Consider the following 19624-nt stretch of genomic DNA (forward strand, 5'->3'; position numbering starts at 1 on the left):
CGTCCGAATGTACGGGCAGGGTGCTTGTTATCTAATCAAACTGTCATTGTGAATTATTGGTTCCGTTTCACGGTGTCCAGTAATGAACGTCGCACTCATCCCACGATGGACGAGTGGAATGAGTTACCGTTTTTTTTTGGTAGGTTTCTCCGGAACCGACCGTTCTTAATTGCCACTAATAGCAGCCGTTTTTATAATCTTGCAATCTGAGTGACTCTATCCTGAGAAAGAGACCACAGTAATTACCGGATAGATATCCTGAATGAATTTTATTAAAAATCTTAATGGATTAGGATAACAGGTCTTAATCCTGCATGCTGTAAGCACTTTTCGTTGTGTCCCACCAAACCATCTAGCCCGTAAGCAGTACTTGTTTGAAAAGTAACTTCTTAAACTGCTAATTCACGTCTAGCTCGTAAACGACAAAACGCGACCATCTTTCTAATATCTATCGCATAGTTAGTGCACTAGATTAGCTAGACGTCGTTGATTGTTTTCCGTATTAACTCGTTCGTTTTATAAACAAGTACCTCAATGTAGCAGCGATAACTCTCGCGCTAGCAGCAGGAAACTAAGTAGATGGCGCCGAACAGTTTACTTGACGTTGTGACGGCTGCCGTCACGGTTTCGCCTCTCCCACGACGGCGATACCAGAAGTGGCGCTTCTTTCTCCGCGCGCTTGGTCGAAACAGCACCGGTGACAGTCATCCCTCTGTCTCTTTCTTTTGTTACCCTGCGCATGTGTTTCCCTCGAGGAAGACCTCATCGCGTCCGCCCGCACCGGTCACGACGACTAGTATCTGCGACACCACCGAATGCCTGGTTCAGCATCTATTGCCTCATCAACAAGAAGCAAAAAACGCGCTGATTTTCGTCTGAATGAATAACGCCACATCTTCATTGTGACAATCAATTCTCACAGTTAATTTCTATCTGAAATTAATTAAACTCACGGATACATACACAGTAAAGGGTAACGATGTGAGGGTAGAGGCAGTCACTCTGCCATATTTAGTCCACAAGTTTTTCACCGGGCAGAGTCAACATTGACACCGGTTGCCAATCGGGTGATGATACGATCATGATCTTTTGACAGCTGATTGGGTCGAACATTGTCAAACTGGATCTCTTTATAGTTTCTCGCTAGATGACGAGAAGTGACCAGATAGAGCAGAAGGAAAAATTAGGAGACGTACGTCTTAGAGTGAAATAGTGATCGAGCGGTGAATGAAATGTTTTGATTCAGCGGTTGTCCAATTGGCGGTATTTATTTGGAGTGTTGATTGGTTAAGAAGACATTTGCGCGGCTACTATTCAACTGTCGCGTACTGGAGCACACTCGCCGCCAGCCTCTGCGTTACCGTCTATATCGTACGGGACGGTACGCTGGTCGTAATAATAAAAGAAACCGCAAGAACTAAGATTGTAGTCCTGCGCTTAGGTAATTCAGTGAAACCTATAGTCCGTGCGAGGTACAAGGCATAGCGGCTCCGATTCGAAGGAATGACTGCAATCGGACGAAGACATTAACTCTTGAAGACAGACTACTGGAAAGCACTGCTACTTCTGTGTATATACCTCTATCGCAAAACTCTACATGGAAAGAACTCTGATCAAGGTGGATATAATGGTGAACAATTAGTGCAATCGGACATATCTGCCTGTAACAATAACAAGTGCTTACAGGGTTGGTAATTGGTTTCTTATCTAATAAGGTGACCCGCTCACCGTTCCCAATCGGTTACCAACTTTGTCATTGCGAAAATATATGCGGACGTTTATAAAGCGTGAGGCTCGACACTTTAGTGCGTAAGCTGATCGTAGTCATGAACTTATCATCGTTTTTTGGATTAAATAAGTTTCCCAAGCTGGCAGGGATGTGGGTTAGATGTTTCTTCGGTTTTCTCCTGACAGCGGCATCAGCGTCTACGGCTGCAACACGTGAAGGTATGCAGGCATGTCCGATGTGGAAAATATAAACGATAATCGTAACAAAACAGCAGAGCGGTGTTTTATCGTTTTGTAAACATATCTTGCGGCTTATAATGTCCATCTGACAATGCAGTTCGTTTTCGATGCAGGTATATATATATATATTTGATTGGAGCATTCACTGGCCGACTAAGGTACGAACTTTGTTAAGTTGAGGATAAGGGAATACTTTCCTGTACATACCTGTTATATCCTATGTTGCGTTATTTAGGCCTGAGTTTACTGGGAGTTTATTGCTTCAACTGAAATTGTAAATTAGCTAATGGGCACTCGTACCAGGACGGGAAACATGTACCTAAAAATCATGATCTGCGTTCCTTAAACTATAAGCTGATTTCAAAGAGACCCTTACATAAAAAGAAGGAAAAAAGTTCATTAAAAAAATGCGATCTTATTTAAAGTTTTATAAAATCTACCAGTATCTAGGTTGCTTGCAAAATTATCCCTGATAGTTTTAAGTTAATGTGTTACGGCCATTTATAAAACAAAAACGGAGACAAAATGACCCTACAGCCTTGCGTGGTTACAGCTTGAAAACCCTGTCGGCTGATTAGTTCCGATTGAGATTGCCTATACATCGAACAGAGATAACCAGCGCAATTGTTCAATATATGTATATCTTTTTATGTAAAGATTAAATCTTCGCAACTTTTTTCGAGCTCAATATTAAAATGTATTCCAAGGTATGTGATCGCCCTGACTATCTTAGTTCCCGGTAACTTGAACGTATGTAAGATACCCCGGTAACCAAAGCTTCTTTTGCCGGGAAGTTTTCTTTCAATGTAATGAATGCGTTTCCTTACTAATTATGGAAAAAAATAGCCAGTCTAGAATACGATTTCTGACAATGATTGACGTAACGTTCATTATCAATAGGCTTCAGAATGGTACGGGCTTATTTGAACTAACCACAAGCACTCTAATACTTAGTGGCTTCTATTTATTTAGCCGTAACGTAAAGCAACGTAGTAAATCGAGATTTCTGTTAGACAATTTATTCCAAATCATATCAATTTATTTATAAAATGCGCATCGCTATCTGAATAAAAAGATCAGTGAAGGGCTAACAACGTGTATTCATTAATTGTCATCTTTTTTATTTAATTTTTTCTAGTGAAGCCTTATGCGTAACTTAATACAGAACTTCAATTTCATATAGTGGTGCATATCTTATAGCACCTCATATAATCTGATCGAGCTACTTATGTACTATGAACTTCTAAGTTTTACTGTACAAATACGATTGACTAATTTGAGTTATTTTTTAAGTTTAAATAAGTTACTCAACAATCGAAACAAGTTCAACTACAAAAGCCGAACAAAAATAGCGATGTTCCCTCCTCGCGTCCCCGCTCTTCTCCAGTATACAGGTTTCTATTACACACTACAAATATGATGATTTCGTAAGATTCTTTCTACAAAAATAACAAAAGTTGGATCGCTTATATTCAGCAAAAGCCCTTTCACTCAGATAAATTGGAGTAGTTATATTTTACCCCGAACGTAAGTTATTTTTACGGGTCCAGGCCAATGATGAGGTCTAGTTACCTTCGCTTTTACGTTACAAGCAAGTTACCCACTGCCTGAATAGTACGACACTGATTTAATGGATTGGAGCGCTATTTTCAGAAGTGATCGTGCTCGATCGCATGGCTTCTTCCGAGCGACCCATCGGTTCCCGCTTCCAAATATTTTGCTCAGCCCTCGAGGGCTCAAATGTCGCATTCTCCTGGGAAAAAGACGGGGCGCCTATTCAGGGCTCTCGGGCACGCATCCGAACCGAAGATGTCACAAGCATCTTAAGCGTACGAAATATCGCTCGAAAAGATGCCGGGAAATACACTTGCACCGCCACCAACGCCATTTCGTCAGCCAGCGTTTCAGCCAAGCTTATTGTGAGCGGTAAGTGTTCAACGACTTTCGTTAATATCCAGCGTAAGTTTGTATAACATAGACGCTATTGTACATTGCAGAAAATTACAGCCAAACGTAGAATTCCTGAAAGTTATATTTTTGCCAAACATATCATAAAATGCACAGCTTCCAACAACACATCGAGGCCTCATTATAATTAATGTTCTGTCTTGCTGATTTTTCACAACCAGCTTAATTCTATAACGCTTCACAACGTTGAGAAATCCCCAATTATCGCACTGTATACACATAAAAAAATTCACGCACAGTTCTGCCTATAATATAGGACTTATACCAGATTGGAACCTGTTGAAACATCGTTTAGCGAATTTTAACTTTGACGTATGTCGCACACGGGTACCGTGTTGTCAAAGTTCTGACCGTAAATACCAAACACAATGGAACACGTCAATCTTCTCTCTCATAGTGTAGATGTTCATATATTCATTATCCTGCATATCATATATTTGCCAACAGTTCCGCGTCTGGCGTTTCCCGTGGCCAACATTAGTTCAGCTTGTTCATCAATGTTTTCATTGCCTCCCCTTGAAACATTTAGAAAATAGCAGTTTGAACTTGGTCGAAATAGCGTACTTTACTATAGTCAGCGATATATTAACTAACAGAAGCAGTAAATATTTTACTGGCATAACATGTGAGCTGTGTTTACATCGGCAGTCTTTGAGCAGTCCTTTGCCTGGTTGCTTGATCTTGGCGCCAGCACAAGGAGCGTGGAAGGTAGTAAAATTCGATGTTGTTCTTTTACCACGAACGTGCGGCAAACGGTGATTCCATTTATTCCACGTTATGACACCGTGTATACTATTACGTGATACCTTTACGTGATGTCTCTTTTTTTCGGTGTAATTACTGGATATTGATTAATCTCTACAGCAGGATCGTGCTGGAAGTGGAGAACAACAAACAATTGTGTGTATTGTCAAGAAACAATATTTCTGTTTTTGGTAGTTTGTAAGATGTAAGAGGTCATAGGATTAATCACATTTTCTGGAAGTTTCATTCATTTTCTTGAACTCGTCATTTCCCAGTAAGGAGGATGTGGGGTAACTTTATACTTCCGCCTTGTTGATTCTAACACGGCGTTACTTTTAGTTACATTTTTGTCTACGAATACATCTTACAATAGTAGCAATAGTATCTGTGTATGGCATAAAATTACGCGCCCTCTGTTTACCTGGATAGAAACACGCTGGCTGACCTCTTCCGACTTAACGCTCCGTCGTATCATATTGAGATGTTGTAAATAGAAGAGTTCTTCGTTGTTCGAAGCTGAAGCTCTTTCTATAGCTTAGTTAGTGACCTTGTTGATTTTTATGAGAATGAGGTCCATAAATATCCATAATTACCAACGGAGATAAGTACGACAAAAGGATGTGATCGCTGCTGACAAGTATCTGCATATTGGTTGTCGTTTTTTTTTTAGCATTTATTTTGATTTAAATTTATTTTTATGTCTTTCCTTCTATACGTTAGAAAAAGTTAACACAATTAATATACTTTTTATTAGAAAGTTACAATGAAGTTATTTACATTGTGCGTCCGGCAATGTGTGAATAGATGATGGTATCGAATATATGTGTCATTTATTTTTAACTCGGAAATAGAAGTAAGCACATACTGTTATCAACAAACCTGTTCAGTAAACGCTCGTTTGAGAAGTTGATTTAAGTTACTCTGCAGGCCTAAGCAAAACGAAGCTTCGAAGCATGATGTAATACATAAACAGCTTAGTGCTATACCGTACTATGATAGTAATCAGGTGCCGATAGAGAAACATCATCGAGAACGATTCTGGTTCACTTGAGATATTACTTTTTCGTACGTATTGTTTCCTCCCGAAGCCCTGTCATCCAGGTCCTTTGAGTCCAAGTGCTGAAACTGATCGCTAACTTTCTTTTATCTCTATCATTGTCCCCCCTTTGCTACGACCTTATAGTTGCGCCGGTATAATTGTTTACGGATGACACTGCGGCTTCCGCCCGCTACCATTGTCAGCTAATTTGCCTACAGACAAAACAGGATGTCTAGAGCAAAAAAGCTAAACCGTATAACCAGAAGACTGGGGAAATTCAGATGTAAAAAGGCGTACGGACAAATCGTCTCAATTGCGTAGCAGCGACGGCACATTCGAATCTGACGTCGCCCCACGTTGAGTCAGATGGTATAGCTCGCATCAACTTTACCGGAAACAGCTTGACTCTCACATATATTTTTCTCGCCTGTCACCTCCCCCTACCGCCAAAAGCCCTTGCCTAAACCATACCACTGTTTGCCGTTATAACAACCAATTCAATGTATTCCCCATTATCCTCTATTCGCTTCATTTATTTCCATGCTGGTCGATTGTCTGCCGGACGACAACGTAGCATGGTGATGATAATAATAGCAACAACATCATCATCGACATCGATCAAAATGACGGCATTCATCATGGCGACAGCAGCGGAAGCTGAGAGGATGCCGAAACGAAAAAAAAGTATAGAGAAGGCAGATGAAGTGATCAAAAAATCCGACACGCTGTCTTTGTATTTACTATTTTATCTCGCATTATATATATATATCACTCGTACTATGAGTGTTTCTTATCATCGTGGCTGCGCCGATAAAGCAATTGCGCGCGAATAATGATAGAATTCCAGCCTGATAAGCTATGCATAAAAGGCAAATTGTGTATGTGAGTTCAAGGGTGTACATTATGTCTATACGTGGGTGTGCGACGATGGTCTTACTAGCGTTGGATGTAAACGATTAAGGATAGATTTCATTATGGTTCTATGCCTCAGTGCTCTTATAGATGTACCTGTGATGCTGTCGTCAAAAATGGCAGGAGCAAGGGGTCACTAGAAGGGACCCCATCAGATATTAACGATGTTTGTTGATAAGAGTCAATGGTGTTTTGCTATTCGCTGTGCGGTAACCCGTTTACCTGGAAATATGCCGTTGCTTCCTACAGCAACGCTTGAAATCACCTCATTAAAGTTGAACTAATTCAACCATGACTATTAACTTAAGTGCGTAGATCGAACGGCCATTTAGACATTATCTATTCTGCTTACGTTTAATGCGATATTATCAGAATGCGAAAGTGATAATTTTCCATTTCGACTAAAAAAAAAAAAGTGTTTTCCTAGAACCTAGGGCAGTGTAACGCAACGATGATAATACGTGGGCGCAGTAATGTATCGGCTCATTGATCATGAGTACAAACACAATATATTGTGTTTGTGAAGCCACACTATTTTGTGAAATAGCTGCTTCTGTCAAACCTCATATCATCGGATAAACAATACCTTAAAATCTATGAAAAACCACTGTTTATCCGGGTCTCCCTAGTTAAAAGCTATACCAGAACTAAAAAGCGTACATTTTTTTATGGTAAGAAGAAAGAAAGAACGAAAACGCTCAACTGTAAATAATTATAATCAGTACTTCGGTTAGTATTTTAATCGGTATCATGTCCAGGATATAAAGATGCAATATATACTGAGTGTTTTAGCGAACACAGTTTTACTAGGGGGCAGATTTTCGCGTTGCGTGGAGACAAAAATAGTCAAATCGATCGGACTGTAGTATCTGAGAAATAAATTCAGTTACGGAAACGATTATCATTATGGTTCCAAACATAAGGCAAACGGAGATACCAGAGACACAGCGCAGTCGGCTTTCGTTCAAACCTGCACACATTACTCAATCATTTTTAATACCCTGACGTATCCTAGTACTCTGGTTTCTTAACGGATATTGTTTGATTCTCAAGAAGTAGTTACTAATGGGTAAAAGTTCGCCTCAAACACTCGTAAATTGCTGCACGATTTAAATAGTGGCGCTACCTATGGAAACGATGCGCTCGTGCACTGTAAACGAGAGTACAACCCTTATTTGAGCCTTTGCAAGACATAGACTCCGACAAGGCAAACGACTTGAAGCTCGGCGACGTTGAATCTACTTCTACTAGCAATAAAATCACTTGTTTCGAAGAAGCGCTCTACCTTCTGTGAAACTTCATTACACGTGCTTTATTTACGTGACACGCTGTTGCATATGATGTCTCGCAAATATTCAATACTATGTTCTAAAAAACGATGTTTACCTTCGGTAGACCACTTATGCTGGGAAGCTATAGTGTACGCAGTTCTTATGGCCAATACGATTGGCATCCTAAGTGCTGATGCAAACGGTATCGTACTTGAACAGCCGGTGTCACAGTACAAATTGGCAAAACACGGCAAGACAACTTCGCTTGGTTGTACAGTGGCAGAAGGCGAAAATGTACAATTTTCGTGGCTGAAAGACGGTTCTATTATCAATTCATCGGCAAGAATAACTATCCTTAGTGATGAAACTGGGTCGAGACTGGCGATTCGAAAGGCGGAAAGTGCCGATTCTGGAAACTATACCTGTACTGCGAGAAATAGAGCTGCAGCAGCGAGATTAACTGTGCATCTAGTCGTCGAAGGTAAACTGTTGACAAATTGCTTGCGAAAACCCCATTCAGTATTTTCTAACTGATTTTACCATATATTAGGAGCATCTATAAAAAAAAAAAAAAAAAAACTAGTAGTTTAGATTTTTTTGAAGAAGTAGGTCGAATCACGCTATTTGTTACGAATTAAATAAAATATTGTACTATAATATAATAATAATTATAATCTGTTGCGAAGCAAAGCTTGCGATGCATTCCATTTGCAAAATGCCGACGACGTAAGCCATTATGCCGTATGCCATTTCATAAACGGTTCAATTTGTAACATTGATTTATTTTTGTTTATCGTGAATATAAACTAACTAATGTATCTAGACATATGTACAAGTTGTAGAATGCATTCAGATAGTTAGAAATATATAATAAACTTATTAACTTTTCACCTTAGTGAATTTACATCTTATAGTGTAAAGTAGACCTTGTAAACGTAACATCACACCTGTTGTCTCGAGCGTACATAGATTTATAGTTAAATATCAATTAAATATTACTTATCCAAAACAATACAGGGAACATCGTGTGAGAAGAGACGACCATCAAAATTGTTGCCTAATCAGAACGGACTAAGCAACCCTTCTGTTATATATAGGCTACGAGCAGGGTTGCCTTATGATTTTGATAATATAGCCTCTTTTCGTTTTAGCCAACTGCAAAAAGTGAACTCCAACCTGCATAGCCGATTATTAGGTGTAGATGCTTTGGTTAGCTAGAAACCCTACAGAAGCTTATTTGCTCTGGCGGGATCGAAATTTTAACGTTTAGCAAAATGAAATAAGTCTAGTGAAACGTTTTTCTGGTCTCTTTTGTTGACGTCATCTTAAAGTACAATTTTGTACTGTTTTCATCCTTGACATCGGAGGGCACTTTTGATTTATGCCGCGGTAATCTGAATGCCACTAGTAAGTGTCCCGGGAACAAGGCTAACGAGCTGATCCGAGCTCTCTCGATACAACTGTAGAGGAAGAGACAAAACTGTCCTAATTTGCCCGGCGAAATTGGGTCTAATTCGGGTTGTAGTGTGAGCTCGTATTCGACATACGATACTGAAGGAACACCCAGCAATGATTTGTCTTCGCTTAAGTGTATGGAGCTCGTTTATATATATTGTCTCTACAATATGCTATTTTACGCTTGTGAGCGAATGCACCGAAGTAATTAGGTTGGACTCTGTTTCCTCCAGGAAAGTCGCAAAGAGCGGGACGCAAGTTACTTTACTGTGTTCCTTGATCGAAGGTGACGATGTGAGATTTTCATGGCTAAAGGATAATGCCATTCTAAACATCGCTAGATCTAGCGGAATCACTATTTACACGGACGAAACAAGTTCAAAGGTGACCCTGAAAAAAGTCACCTCTTCGGACAGTGGCGTGTATACGTGTGTCGCTAGAAACGATGTGTCGACTGATCGAGTCATTGTCGAGCTCATAATTGAAGGTTAGTTTTGTTCTTTGCTTCTATCTATCGTTAAGTTTGTTTGGGTTTGGTCAGTTCATCAAGCACCATTGTACGAGCGAAATTCTAACAAACGGCGGGTTTTTTTGGCATTTCGGTAGCATGAATGGCTGATCCTTTATATGATACATCCTCGATCGATTTAATTAGAAGCGTTATTAATATACAAAGATCGCCTAATTGGAAATCCATATATATTAAATTATCGCGACGTATATTAGTAAAATGGCAACAAGTATCTCCAAGTAATGTAGATATATAATATAAAAACTTTACTGCTAGAATAAAGGCAAGATAAAAACGGTTATTGTTCTGAATCAATTGAGACACATGCACACCTGCAATCATAAACGAACTTTAACGCGCACGATTGCGCTGCGGTGGGTCCCAAATGATCGTCAGGCTTTGTGCTCATATGACTACTTGTTTTTTTTTTTTTTTTTTGAATCCTGAGGGCCACTAGAGACAATTTGCAATATCATCTTTTGCGAAAGAGGCTGCGGACGCAAACTGTCGATATCAAAATGAAATCAAAAGAAAATCTCAGAGTGAATAGCCATTTCGGAACTGACGACCCATTGCCAACTACTCAGTCGGCCAGTATGTATGTATATAATAATAGCTTACCGTGCAGTGTAGTGCGGCACATTGGCGTCCTCTGCGTCTGGCCGCCCTGGACTCGTGTCAGTTGAAGAAACCGCGGGCTTAAAAACATCATTTAGTTTTGTGTTTGTTTAGATGATCCGAACGATTTAAATGGTGTTTTTCTTGATCTTCGTTCGCTTGCCGTTTACACCGTGCGTTACCTTTTAGTGAGGTTCTTTGACTTTTGGGCGGAATTCGAAAGCTACGAGGGGCTAAAGATTCAGTCAGAAGTGTGCTTGATGATAGGAACACGGTATAATTCAAAGGAAACGTCCACGAACTGGAAGAGTGCATCATCAGAGACATCCTATTTGTATATCTGATGTTGTATGAGAATAATAATATAACAGGAATGCCTAACGGGCGACAGATCGGTCGTTTCTAATGTCACCGCCTTTCGAATGCCCAAAAATGATTCGTTTACCCAAGAGTTAGACGCGACCGCCGCTACGACCAAGAATGGGTGTGAAAATGATGACTATCTGTTTCCACTTCGGTAGAGAAAAAAGCGGAGAATCTAAAAAAAAAGCAAGAACTATTAAATGTTTACTATTACAACTTGTGTAGTCGCAAGAATAAAAACTCAATAACGCACGCTGAGCTTCTTTCTAAATTTCGCTTTTTACGGGCTCGTATGTATTATAAATGAAGGGCGCCATGATGGACGAAGCCACTCATACCGTTTCGATCAGTAGGTTACTATACATTTGACTGTATGATTTATAGAGGTACATCTTAGAAAATGGCAGCTCGAGTTTCTCAATCTTTCCTTATGAAATAATTTTACTTTAAAAAACAATTATTTCATACGACGATATTGTTTCTATAGCACGATAATCTCGACATCGATTTGAGCGTGCACGCCGATTCGAGATAACGTAGGTATCGAAAGCCACTTTCGTTTGAGCTATCTGCCATGTATGTATTTACCGAGTGGCTATTTTCTACAAGACAACTACTGAAGTTCCAGGTTGCTTTTCTGGAAAATTCAACGAGCCCACTCACAGGATGGTCCGATCTCGTTCAAAATTTGCCACCGTACTCTCGCTGGCCAGCCTTGAGTTAATGGGAACAGGGCTTCGTCAGCCGCAGTCTGAAGAGTTGAGCTGAGAACGCGCGAGCACTGAAATGCAAACACAGTAGAGCACAAACGTGAATTTCCACAGCGCAGTTTTTAAATTAAAGATTTGAAGATAGTGAAACAATGAGGCATCGTTGCTTGGTTTATTCGCTACTCAGAGCCTTACTGTATTTGTGTTCGGTGCGATCTGTGTATGCCGATGGTCGAATAACACTCGATAGATCCTTAGAGGAAAAAGATGCCTTGCGAGGGAAAACTTCATCCTTACATTGCTCGATTATCGAGGGAGAGGAGGTTTCGTTCTCCTGGCTAAAGGATGGACATGTTGTCAATCCATCCCAAAGGATTGCGGTAAACAGCGATGAAACAGGATCGAAACTAACGATTCGTCGAACAGAAGTGACTGACTCAGGAAATTATACTTGTGTAGCCAGAAATCAGGCATCGGCGGCGAGAATCACAGTTAGACTCTACGTCAAAGGTAGCAGTACGAACCAAGAATGCTACTTGTCACTTAGATAATAGTTCGCAGAACATATCTAACGCTATAGTGTTTCCAAACACTCGATCAAATTCGATTAAACAGTAGCAATCATAAAATGACTGACCTGATTGAAAAACTGTAACGGCAAATAGTGGCACTTCTATGACTTATCTACAATTCAATAGATTGTCATTTTACAGCACGTATCTTCAATTGAACAGTACATCTGTGTATAGTGAAATGGATTAGCTACGAATGTGGCCATAGGCATAGAGAGTAGTCGTAATGAGCAAACCCTAGAAGTTTGCGTATTTTATTCTATACGTACTGCTAGCGTAACCCCGATTTACAAACCTTTTTCAATACAACATTCATGGATAGAGCTGCGCCAGATGAAGAGTCGTAGACTGAAGATGCTAGTCATCAATGCCGGCTCAGAAAACTTTCTCCAGGATGCTCTGCTTCTATACCTTTAAGTCTTTAATGTTACACCGTAAGTTACGCGAGGCGACGACGCAGTCCGTTTCAAATCCAAGACGAAATCACTAACTACGTTTGTTATGTCGCAGGTAAAGCTTCCTTTCTGTGCCATGCAAAATGAATTATTTCCAGTTGAGTGGTGCGATTTCCAGCGAACTTCCGTACAGTTAGAAACGGTTATGACAAGACACGAATAGGAACGGTTGTTCGATAAGATAGAAAAAGCTTATTTGCTTACTGTAAATTTACTTGGATGAGATCCAGCATTGATTAGCGAAGGCCTACGTGTCGGATTTGTCCTAAATACGGACCGACGCTAAATTTCAATTCGATGAAAGTGTACTTCAAAATAATCGAAACTAACAACTTAATCTGAAGTGCTTTATTATCTGCATGTCGAACTAATATTACAAGAGTTTCGTCGAAAGAGAATTATCTTAGTATTTACAATGTCATTATTTATCGCTGAAAGAAGAAGTTATTTCGTTCGACGGCCGTGGTTACACAGAAGTTGGAAATTGTCACGCCCCCCTATTTGTAACACAAAGCACTACTCTCTCTGGAAGTGCTCTTTTTATTCAAAAAAACAACAAAATCAAGTCAACATAGAACGATGAACACCTACGGCAGTGGTAATAGTAACTCGTAGAGAATCGTCTCTATCTATTTTTAATGATGAGATAGAGTCGAAGCTGGCCCCCTAAACAGACCGCAACTTTTGACTCGATCAACCGTATATGTGTCGCTAATAGTTCTGTGAGAACTACGGCTAAGCAAATCATGAAGAGGAATAAAAACTATGACTAGACGCCCAACGGGTCTACCCCAAGATGCCCTTCTACGGTTGACAGTAACGCTTCAATTTTATGTATACACCTCACAGTTTAACCTGGCTGAAAGGTGCTTTTGCTCTAGCGAAGTGCAGCGCGATAGATTCGTGAAGACGTTAATGAGCGTAGTTTATCACGTAAAATCGCATTTTTAAGAAAAGTCATTTATGGCGATCACCGCGTGATAGGCAGAAGATTTCTCTTATAGCACAACCAATATTATACGACTTATTCCGATATGCTATGATCTTACGTGATATTTTTTTACTTGGCACCGCACCCCATTCTCTTCTGATACTACTAAAAAGTTCAATTTTAGTTATTTCTAACTACTGTAGTTGGCATTAATAGAGTTAATTCAAAAAGGCGTCTAGATAAAACGGAGTATATTGCCTGGTTAGAAAAACTCAACGAAGCAAAAATAACAAACACTATTCAAAGCTATGATTTTCATTGTAAAGAGGGCACTTCATCAATAACAAATCAATCTCAAATGATTTTAAAGCTGTACCACAAACAATTCAGGGGAACTGGAGTTGTACAATATACAGATTTTTGGTGGCAAAGCAACTTGAAGCAGTTACGCTCATTGCCATCAAGTCAGTAGTTCATTGTTACAGCTTCTTGCCAAGACGTCTCCTAGCCACTATAGGATAGACAAAGAACAAGGGCCTATTAATGCTAGATCGCGCACTCAATAGATGCGTGTTCAAACAGCCGTTGCTATACAGTTAAACAATCGAACTCAATATGTAGGCGCCAGTTATCTAAAGAGTGAAGAGAATTCTTGCTTTGAGAGGCTCGAGCCACTTATTATCATCATCATCATCATCGTGCCTTGTCCAGAATTGTCAAACTGTTGATATTTCCGTTCCGTTTCAATATAACACACTTAAGCTGAATAGGGCGAATCTATTGTGCCTGTTTGTCTTAGGTGGAACGAACGGAGACTATCATCCCTTCGTATGACAGCAGTGAACTGCTGCTGGCTACAACTACGGCTTGCCTCTGGCTTTGTGTGTAAATATAATTTTAAGAAAGTCTAGGACGGGTAATGATTCACCTGAGGGTACGAAGGGGCAGGTCGTAAGGCCAATCCTAAAAGTGTGGATGAACTGAAGTGGTATATTGAACGAAGCTTTCTTCATAGATAAAAAGCATGCGATGGTAACCAGGTGATGTTAGGGTACAGGTCGCACTTGATCCTGTTTCCATAATCCTCCTTATCTATAATCACACTCGGGAAAATGTTTTTCCTTTATTAGCATGGCTTATAAAATGCAAGTCTAGAGTAAGAAATTTAAAGGTTTTGCGACAGGAAGAATAGAATCCAGTGGAAAAGAACGGTACGTTTTCTTTGAAATCGCTTCATTTGATTCTCTGCGTACTCCAGTCGATTGCTGTTGCGTAAAGAAGTTTCGGTCTTGACGGATAGACAAGCACAAGCAATTCTGTCCCGCTCCAGGGTAATAAACCCACCTTATACTTTTTCCATCCGGCTTTGAGAATTATTGAACAACTGATAAAACCCTAAAGACCATTATTATCATTACCATACCTGATGCGTTTACTGACCGCCATTAATTCATTTTTTGCTTATATTTATATAAGACGAAAAAAAAATCGGATGACTAACTACACGCGACTATGCCCTAGCCCTCTGATTGCTCAAAACTTCCCCCTCCCCCCTCGCCCCTCCCCCTCGCCTGCACTCTTAATTTAATCGTCTATTGTGTTACATATGGAAAATTTGTCCATCTGTTATAACATGCCATGTTGGCGAGAGTGTCGGAAATGCGAACGACGTCTCTTATGAATTACCCTAGCACAGTTTTTATCTTCCCCCCATCGGCGAAGGCCGTCATCTTCAAAGATACATTGTAACACTGTGAGGTGCGACTGTATTTACCAATGTAGGTTTTTTAGTGACAAGCGATGACAGAGCTGCGTTGCTGCAGTATTGTCCCAGGCTAAGTAAACAGGTCAAATTCAGTATATTTGAACATTACCAGATGCAAGGCACGGTCTTGTAGTTTAGCCTAATCTTGTTTCCATACGTTGTGCCTTACATCTTAAATCCATTGTCGACGTGACTCATGAATGTATGCAACGAATTTTTGCACAGAGAAGGTTTTCTTAATTGACGTTTATACTAGGCGAAATAGTACTGCCATTCCTCGTTGGCAAATCCGCAAAACAATCATTACCTGATAATGACTGTCTCTGCGATAGACAATATACATCACCAGTATTTATCGGAATAAATTTTTTCCTTTAGTTTTCATTGATAAGTGACCTGAGGATTTAAGCGAAGGGTTTAAAGCCTCGCGGGCCCCGTATACAGTTCCAATCGAGCCTAGACTAGAAAGCAAACTAGTAGAAAATACCGTGCGGAGCGTCATCGTGAGCAAACTAGGATATAGGCCGAATGTTCCTAAAAGGAATAAATGACAAATAGGGCACACGTTGAATAAAACTGACATGGAGAGTGTTCTCGAAAAAGAAAACCAATTAAAATTATATTGTAAATCATCAATGGGATAATAACGAATCTGAGCCATCGATGCTCAGCAAAACGGCCTCAATTGAATCGGAATACTGTAACTTTTAAGGACTTTTGCACAGATACTCGGCTGTAGGTAAAAAAAAAACGTGCAATAACATGCGATTCAATTGTGCACGTCTATCCTGTATCTAATGAACGCCGACTAGCTTACGCTGTTGGCCATCCCCAAACTTACTGACGACTGGAACAGGCAAAAGCGACTCAGACCTTCGATTAAGTTCATCTGCTGACATATATACAACTGCTACAACCTTCAGCCGTTATATGCAATACTAATTAGCTACTCGTTACCAGTAGCGTACGTATCTGGCTACGTACGTAGTAACCCTGCGTATCTGGGTGCTTTTCGCGACTCACCACTGCCATGACTACATATATCAATGACAGCGAAGTTTAGAAGGAGCGTTACGGGTTTGGTTTCAAAGCTGGAAAGAAACGGGCAACTCAACAGCAACACTATCATGATGCATGAGGTGTAATATCCCCATATTGAATAGATCTTTCATCTTGATGACTGCAGCTTTCCGTGCCATCAATCTTCGTAGTGGTAAGTCATATTGTTATAGTGGTAGCGGTGTCTTCCACACCCGCGACTCTTAATAATTGGTCGCTCATTTATATCCACTTATTCCTACCACTGTTCTTTTCTTTTGCCAGCACGATCATGAGTAAGTGGCCGTTTGAACAACGAACAACACGAAGCCAAAGGGTCTAAGACCCCAACAAGATAACGCTACAGGTAATAAAACACAAAAGCCACGCGACGCGACGCGAGCGTACAGATCAGCTCGTCAGAGTGACGTTTGTTACGTTTTTCCTCAATATGCACGTTCCTTTATTGTTTTGGTTCGTTATGTACCAAACGCTTCCTAAATCAACAGCTGCCATTGCCACCGCTTAATCGGCTGGTAGCGTCAGAACACCCTTTTTTTCACGCGGACTATGCGGACATCGCTGCTGATGACTGTGTACCGATCTGGCAGAGATCTCCGTTCGTAGGCATCTCCTGGATGCCGCATCAAGTACATCTTGAATTTTTTGCACAATCAATAAGCAAGCCACGACTGTGTCTCGATAGAAACAACGCATTCGCTAAGCGGTCATGATCGCCATGATCTAACGCTTTCTTGAGAAGAGGTATTGTCGGATGTTCTATAACATCCGAGAGAAAGCCGTCGCAGGCAGCTAAGCACTACAAGACGGGAAGGAACTTTCTCGTAATTTTTTTCTTCCTAAACTTCCTAAGCGCTTACTGAAAAATGCGACAACTGTTTAAGCTCATACCGTACGGAAGCATATTAGTCCATTGCGGCCTGCTTTTACATCCCCGCCGCAAGACCGTAACCTATGCCACAACAGCAATTGTAACATCTGCTTATTTTATATGTAATACGTAGTTCCCAGCAAATGCGCCACCAAGAGCAGTGCTACACGGAACGGTCTCAGCGTGCTCTGTCGACGTTAACGATACGCCCGATTATGTAGTACTAGCGGTGCTAGGGACTGCACGCTCGAGTAATACTCGATCAAACAGATCTAAAGGCATGCCTGTTTGTCAACGGACAATACTAGCGAAGGACACTTTCGAGTATGGACTAGAACAAACATCGTGCGCAAACCTCTGGCGTGCCGCTGCCGTCGAAATAATGACCCCTATGGGAGGGCCAATTGATGATTCACCGAGCCACAACACAATGGATGCCGCTTAAAGAAATAATGATTATATTTCTGTTCTTTAGCTGTGACAAAGAAGAATATCAAGGCTCTGAGCGGGACCCTGTGCAGTGTTTGCGATGGATGCCTCTGAGATAAAGTGATCATAGTGAGTGATAAAAGTGACCTATTCGCTACGGCGTGTTGCCAGTCAATCTAATAATGATTGAAAGTTGTTCCATTATTGGTACACCGTGCTATTTTGGTTCTCGTTATATAAATCCCTGTTAATGTGTGTTATATGCGAATTAGTGTGAAGTTAATGACGTTGGATTTGTAGATCGGATCGTGGATTAAAGCGCGAAAAGAAAACAAAACAAAGTCGATATAACAATGGCGCGGTCGTTTCTCCAAGCGCAACATACCATCGTACTACGGATAATCACTATGATTGCGTCGCTCCTTCAAAATATCAACATGTGTAAGATTTTATATATATATATATATGTGGTACATGCTGACTGACCAGTTAATTGCACCCCTGTATGGCTCTGCGCAGTGCAAGACTGATGATGACCTATTATGTAGAATAATAGTTCTAACAAGTGCTCCTTAGCCTTATAGCCAGAAGGTGTTTATAGTACTCAAGTGATGGTGAAACAAACGAAACCTTTTCAGATACCTTAGACATTACACCCCCCCGAGACGTGGCGTACGGGAGTCGCGTTGCCCTCGCGTGTACATCGCTATCAGATAGCTTGTCAGCACCTTTACTTTGGAGTCGAAACGGGCTCCCACTACTTACTGGACCCAGAGTAGATATCATAGGGGGTAGCATTACTTCAACGATAATTTTAAAAGATCTTACTTTTGAAGATACCGGTAACTACTCTTGTCGCCCAGAAGAAAACACCGCTTATGCCATTACTTCGTTAACAGTTAAAGGTAAAGAACATTAAAAAAGTGCATCATTTTCAAAAAAAAAGATGCTATCAACGAAAGCAATATATTCGTTATTTGCATCGTTATCAAGCAGTAAACTTAAAGGCATGTGAACTGCCTTCAAGTGTACTGCTTTTAGTCTTCCATCTAGATGTAATGTAGGTCGTGTGAGATTTAAAACAGCGCTAACTTAACCTGAACTTCAGATATGAGTCCAATAACAGACATATAACGTCCTACTGGGAGGACCCATGTCTTCAGCCGAGATTCGATTTGCTTTTGTTGCAACGTGCCTTACTGTCGCCATTGCTCAAAGCTAACAATTGAGAAAAGACTTGAATAGAGACGCGCTACTTTCACTCCCTCTAGGGTCTCTCCTGGGAACGTAGCTAGCCAACTAAATGCTACATGAACTTTGTACATATATGTCGAAGCGTCGTTCCGTTGATCCGTAGACACTTGACAGTGATGATAGGCTCAAATAGTTCGATTAAACTCCAAGCTTTGTCTATGGCGACCTCTTGGTAATTTGAAATGATAGTACTTTCCACACACGTGGCGAACTCGATTGGTAGGTTACCAACGAGTGCATTCAAGTGACAACGAGCACAGCTTATACCTAGTATTATCTACATTGCTTAGTGGCTTTCTACGGGGCTTTCAGAGTTTATTTTATTTCGCGGCGATTTACGCACCGCGGATTCAAACTGTTCTGTGTGGCATTATGAGTGCTTTCGTTTAGGTTCCGTCAACCTGGATTTCCTATCAGGTCATCGCGTTAAAAAGAAGAGGACAGTAGCTCTGACGTTCGCACGAAGGTAAAGACGGTTCGGTCTGTTGAACGAATGTACGTCCTCAATAGTCCTGCCTCTTCGACCTTAACAGGACAGACTGCAAAGGCGGCGGACACAGGAAATTCTGAACAAAGGACTACGCCAGCCATATTTGTAGAGGGTTAATAATCATATTTGCGTACCTACGTAGTCAGAGTATTAACTGGGATGTTCGTTTGGATCTAGTGTAGGTATATTTACTATGAGTATTGGTATAAAACTACATTAATCATGTTACTACTGTGACA

General features: G+C 40.6%; 1 protein-coding gene across 1 annotated transcript in view; it reads left to right on the top strand.

Annotated features, from left to right (window-relative positions):
• The first annotated feature begins 647 nt into the window (after positions 1-647).
• The window catches only part of LOC111270380 (cell adhesion molecule Dscam1), a 185641-nt gene continuing 166664 nt past the window's right edge, over positions 648-19624 (top strand). Inside the window, exons 1-2 of the mRNA XM_086972474.1 lie at positions 648-1947; positions 3622-3894. Coding sequence (XP_086828600.1) covers positions 1827-1947; positions 3622-3894 — 394 coding nt within the window. The 5' untranslated portion in view covers positions 648-1826. The remainder of the gene's footprint in view (positions 1948-3621; positions 3895-19624) is intronic.

The sequence above is a fragment of the Varroa jacobsoni genome, unplaced genomic scaffold (genome assembly GCF_002532875.2).
Source record: "Varroa jacobsoni isolate VJ856 unplaced genomic scaffold, vjacob_1.0 scaffold_159, whole genome shotgun sequence".
NCBI classification, from domain to species: Eukaryota; Metazoa; Arthropoda; class Arachnida; order Mesostigmata; family Varroidae; genus Varroa; species Varroa jacobsoni.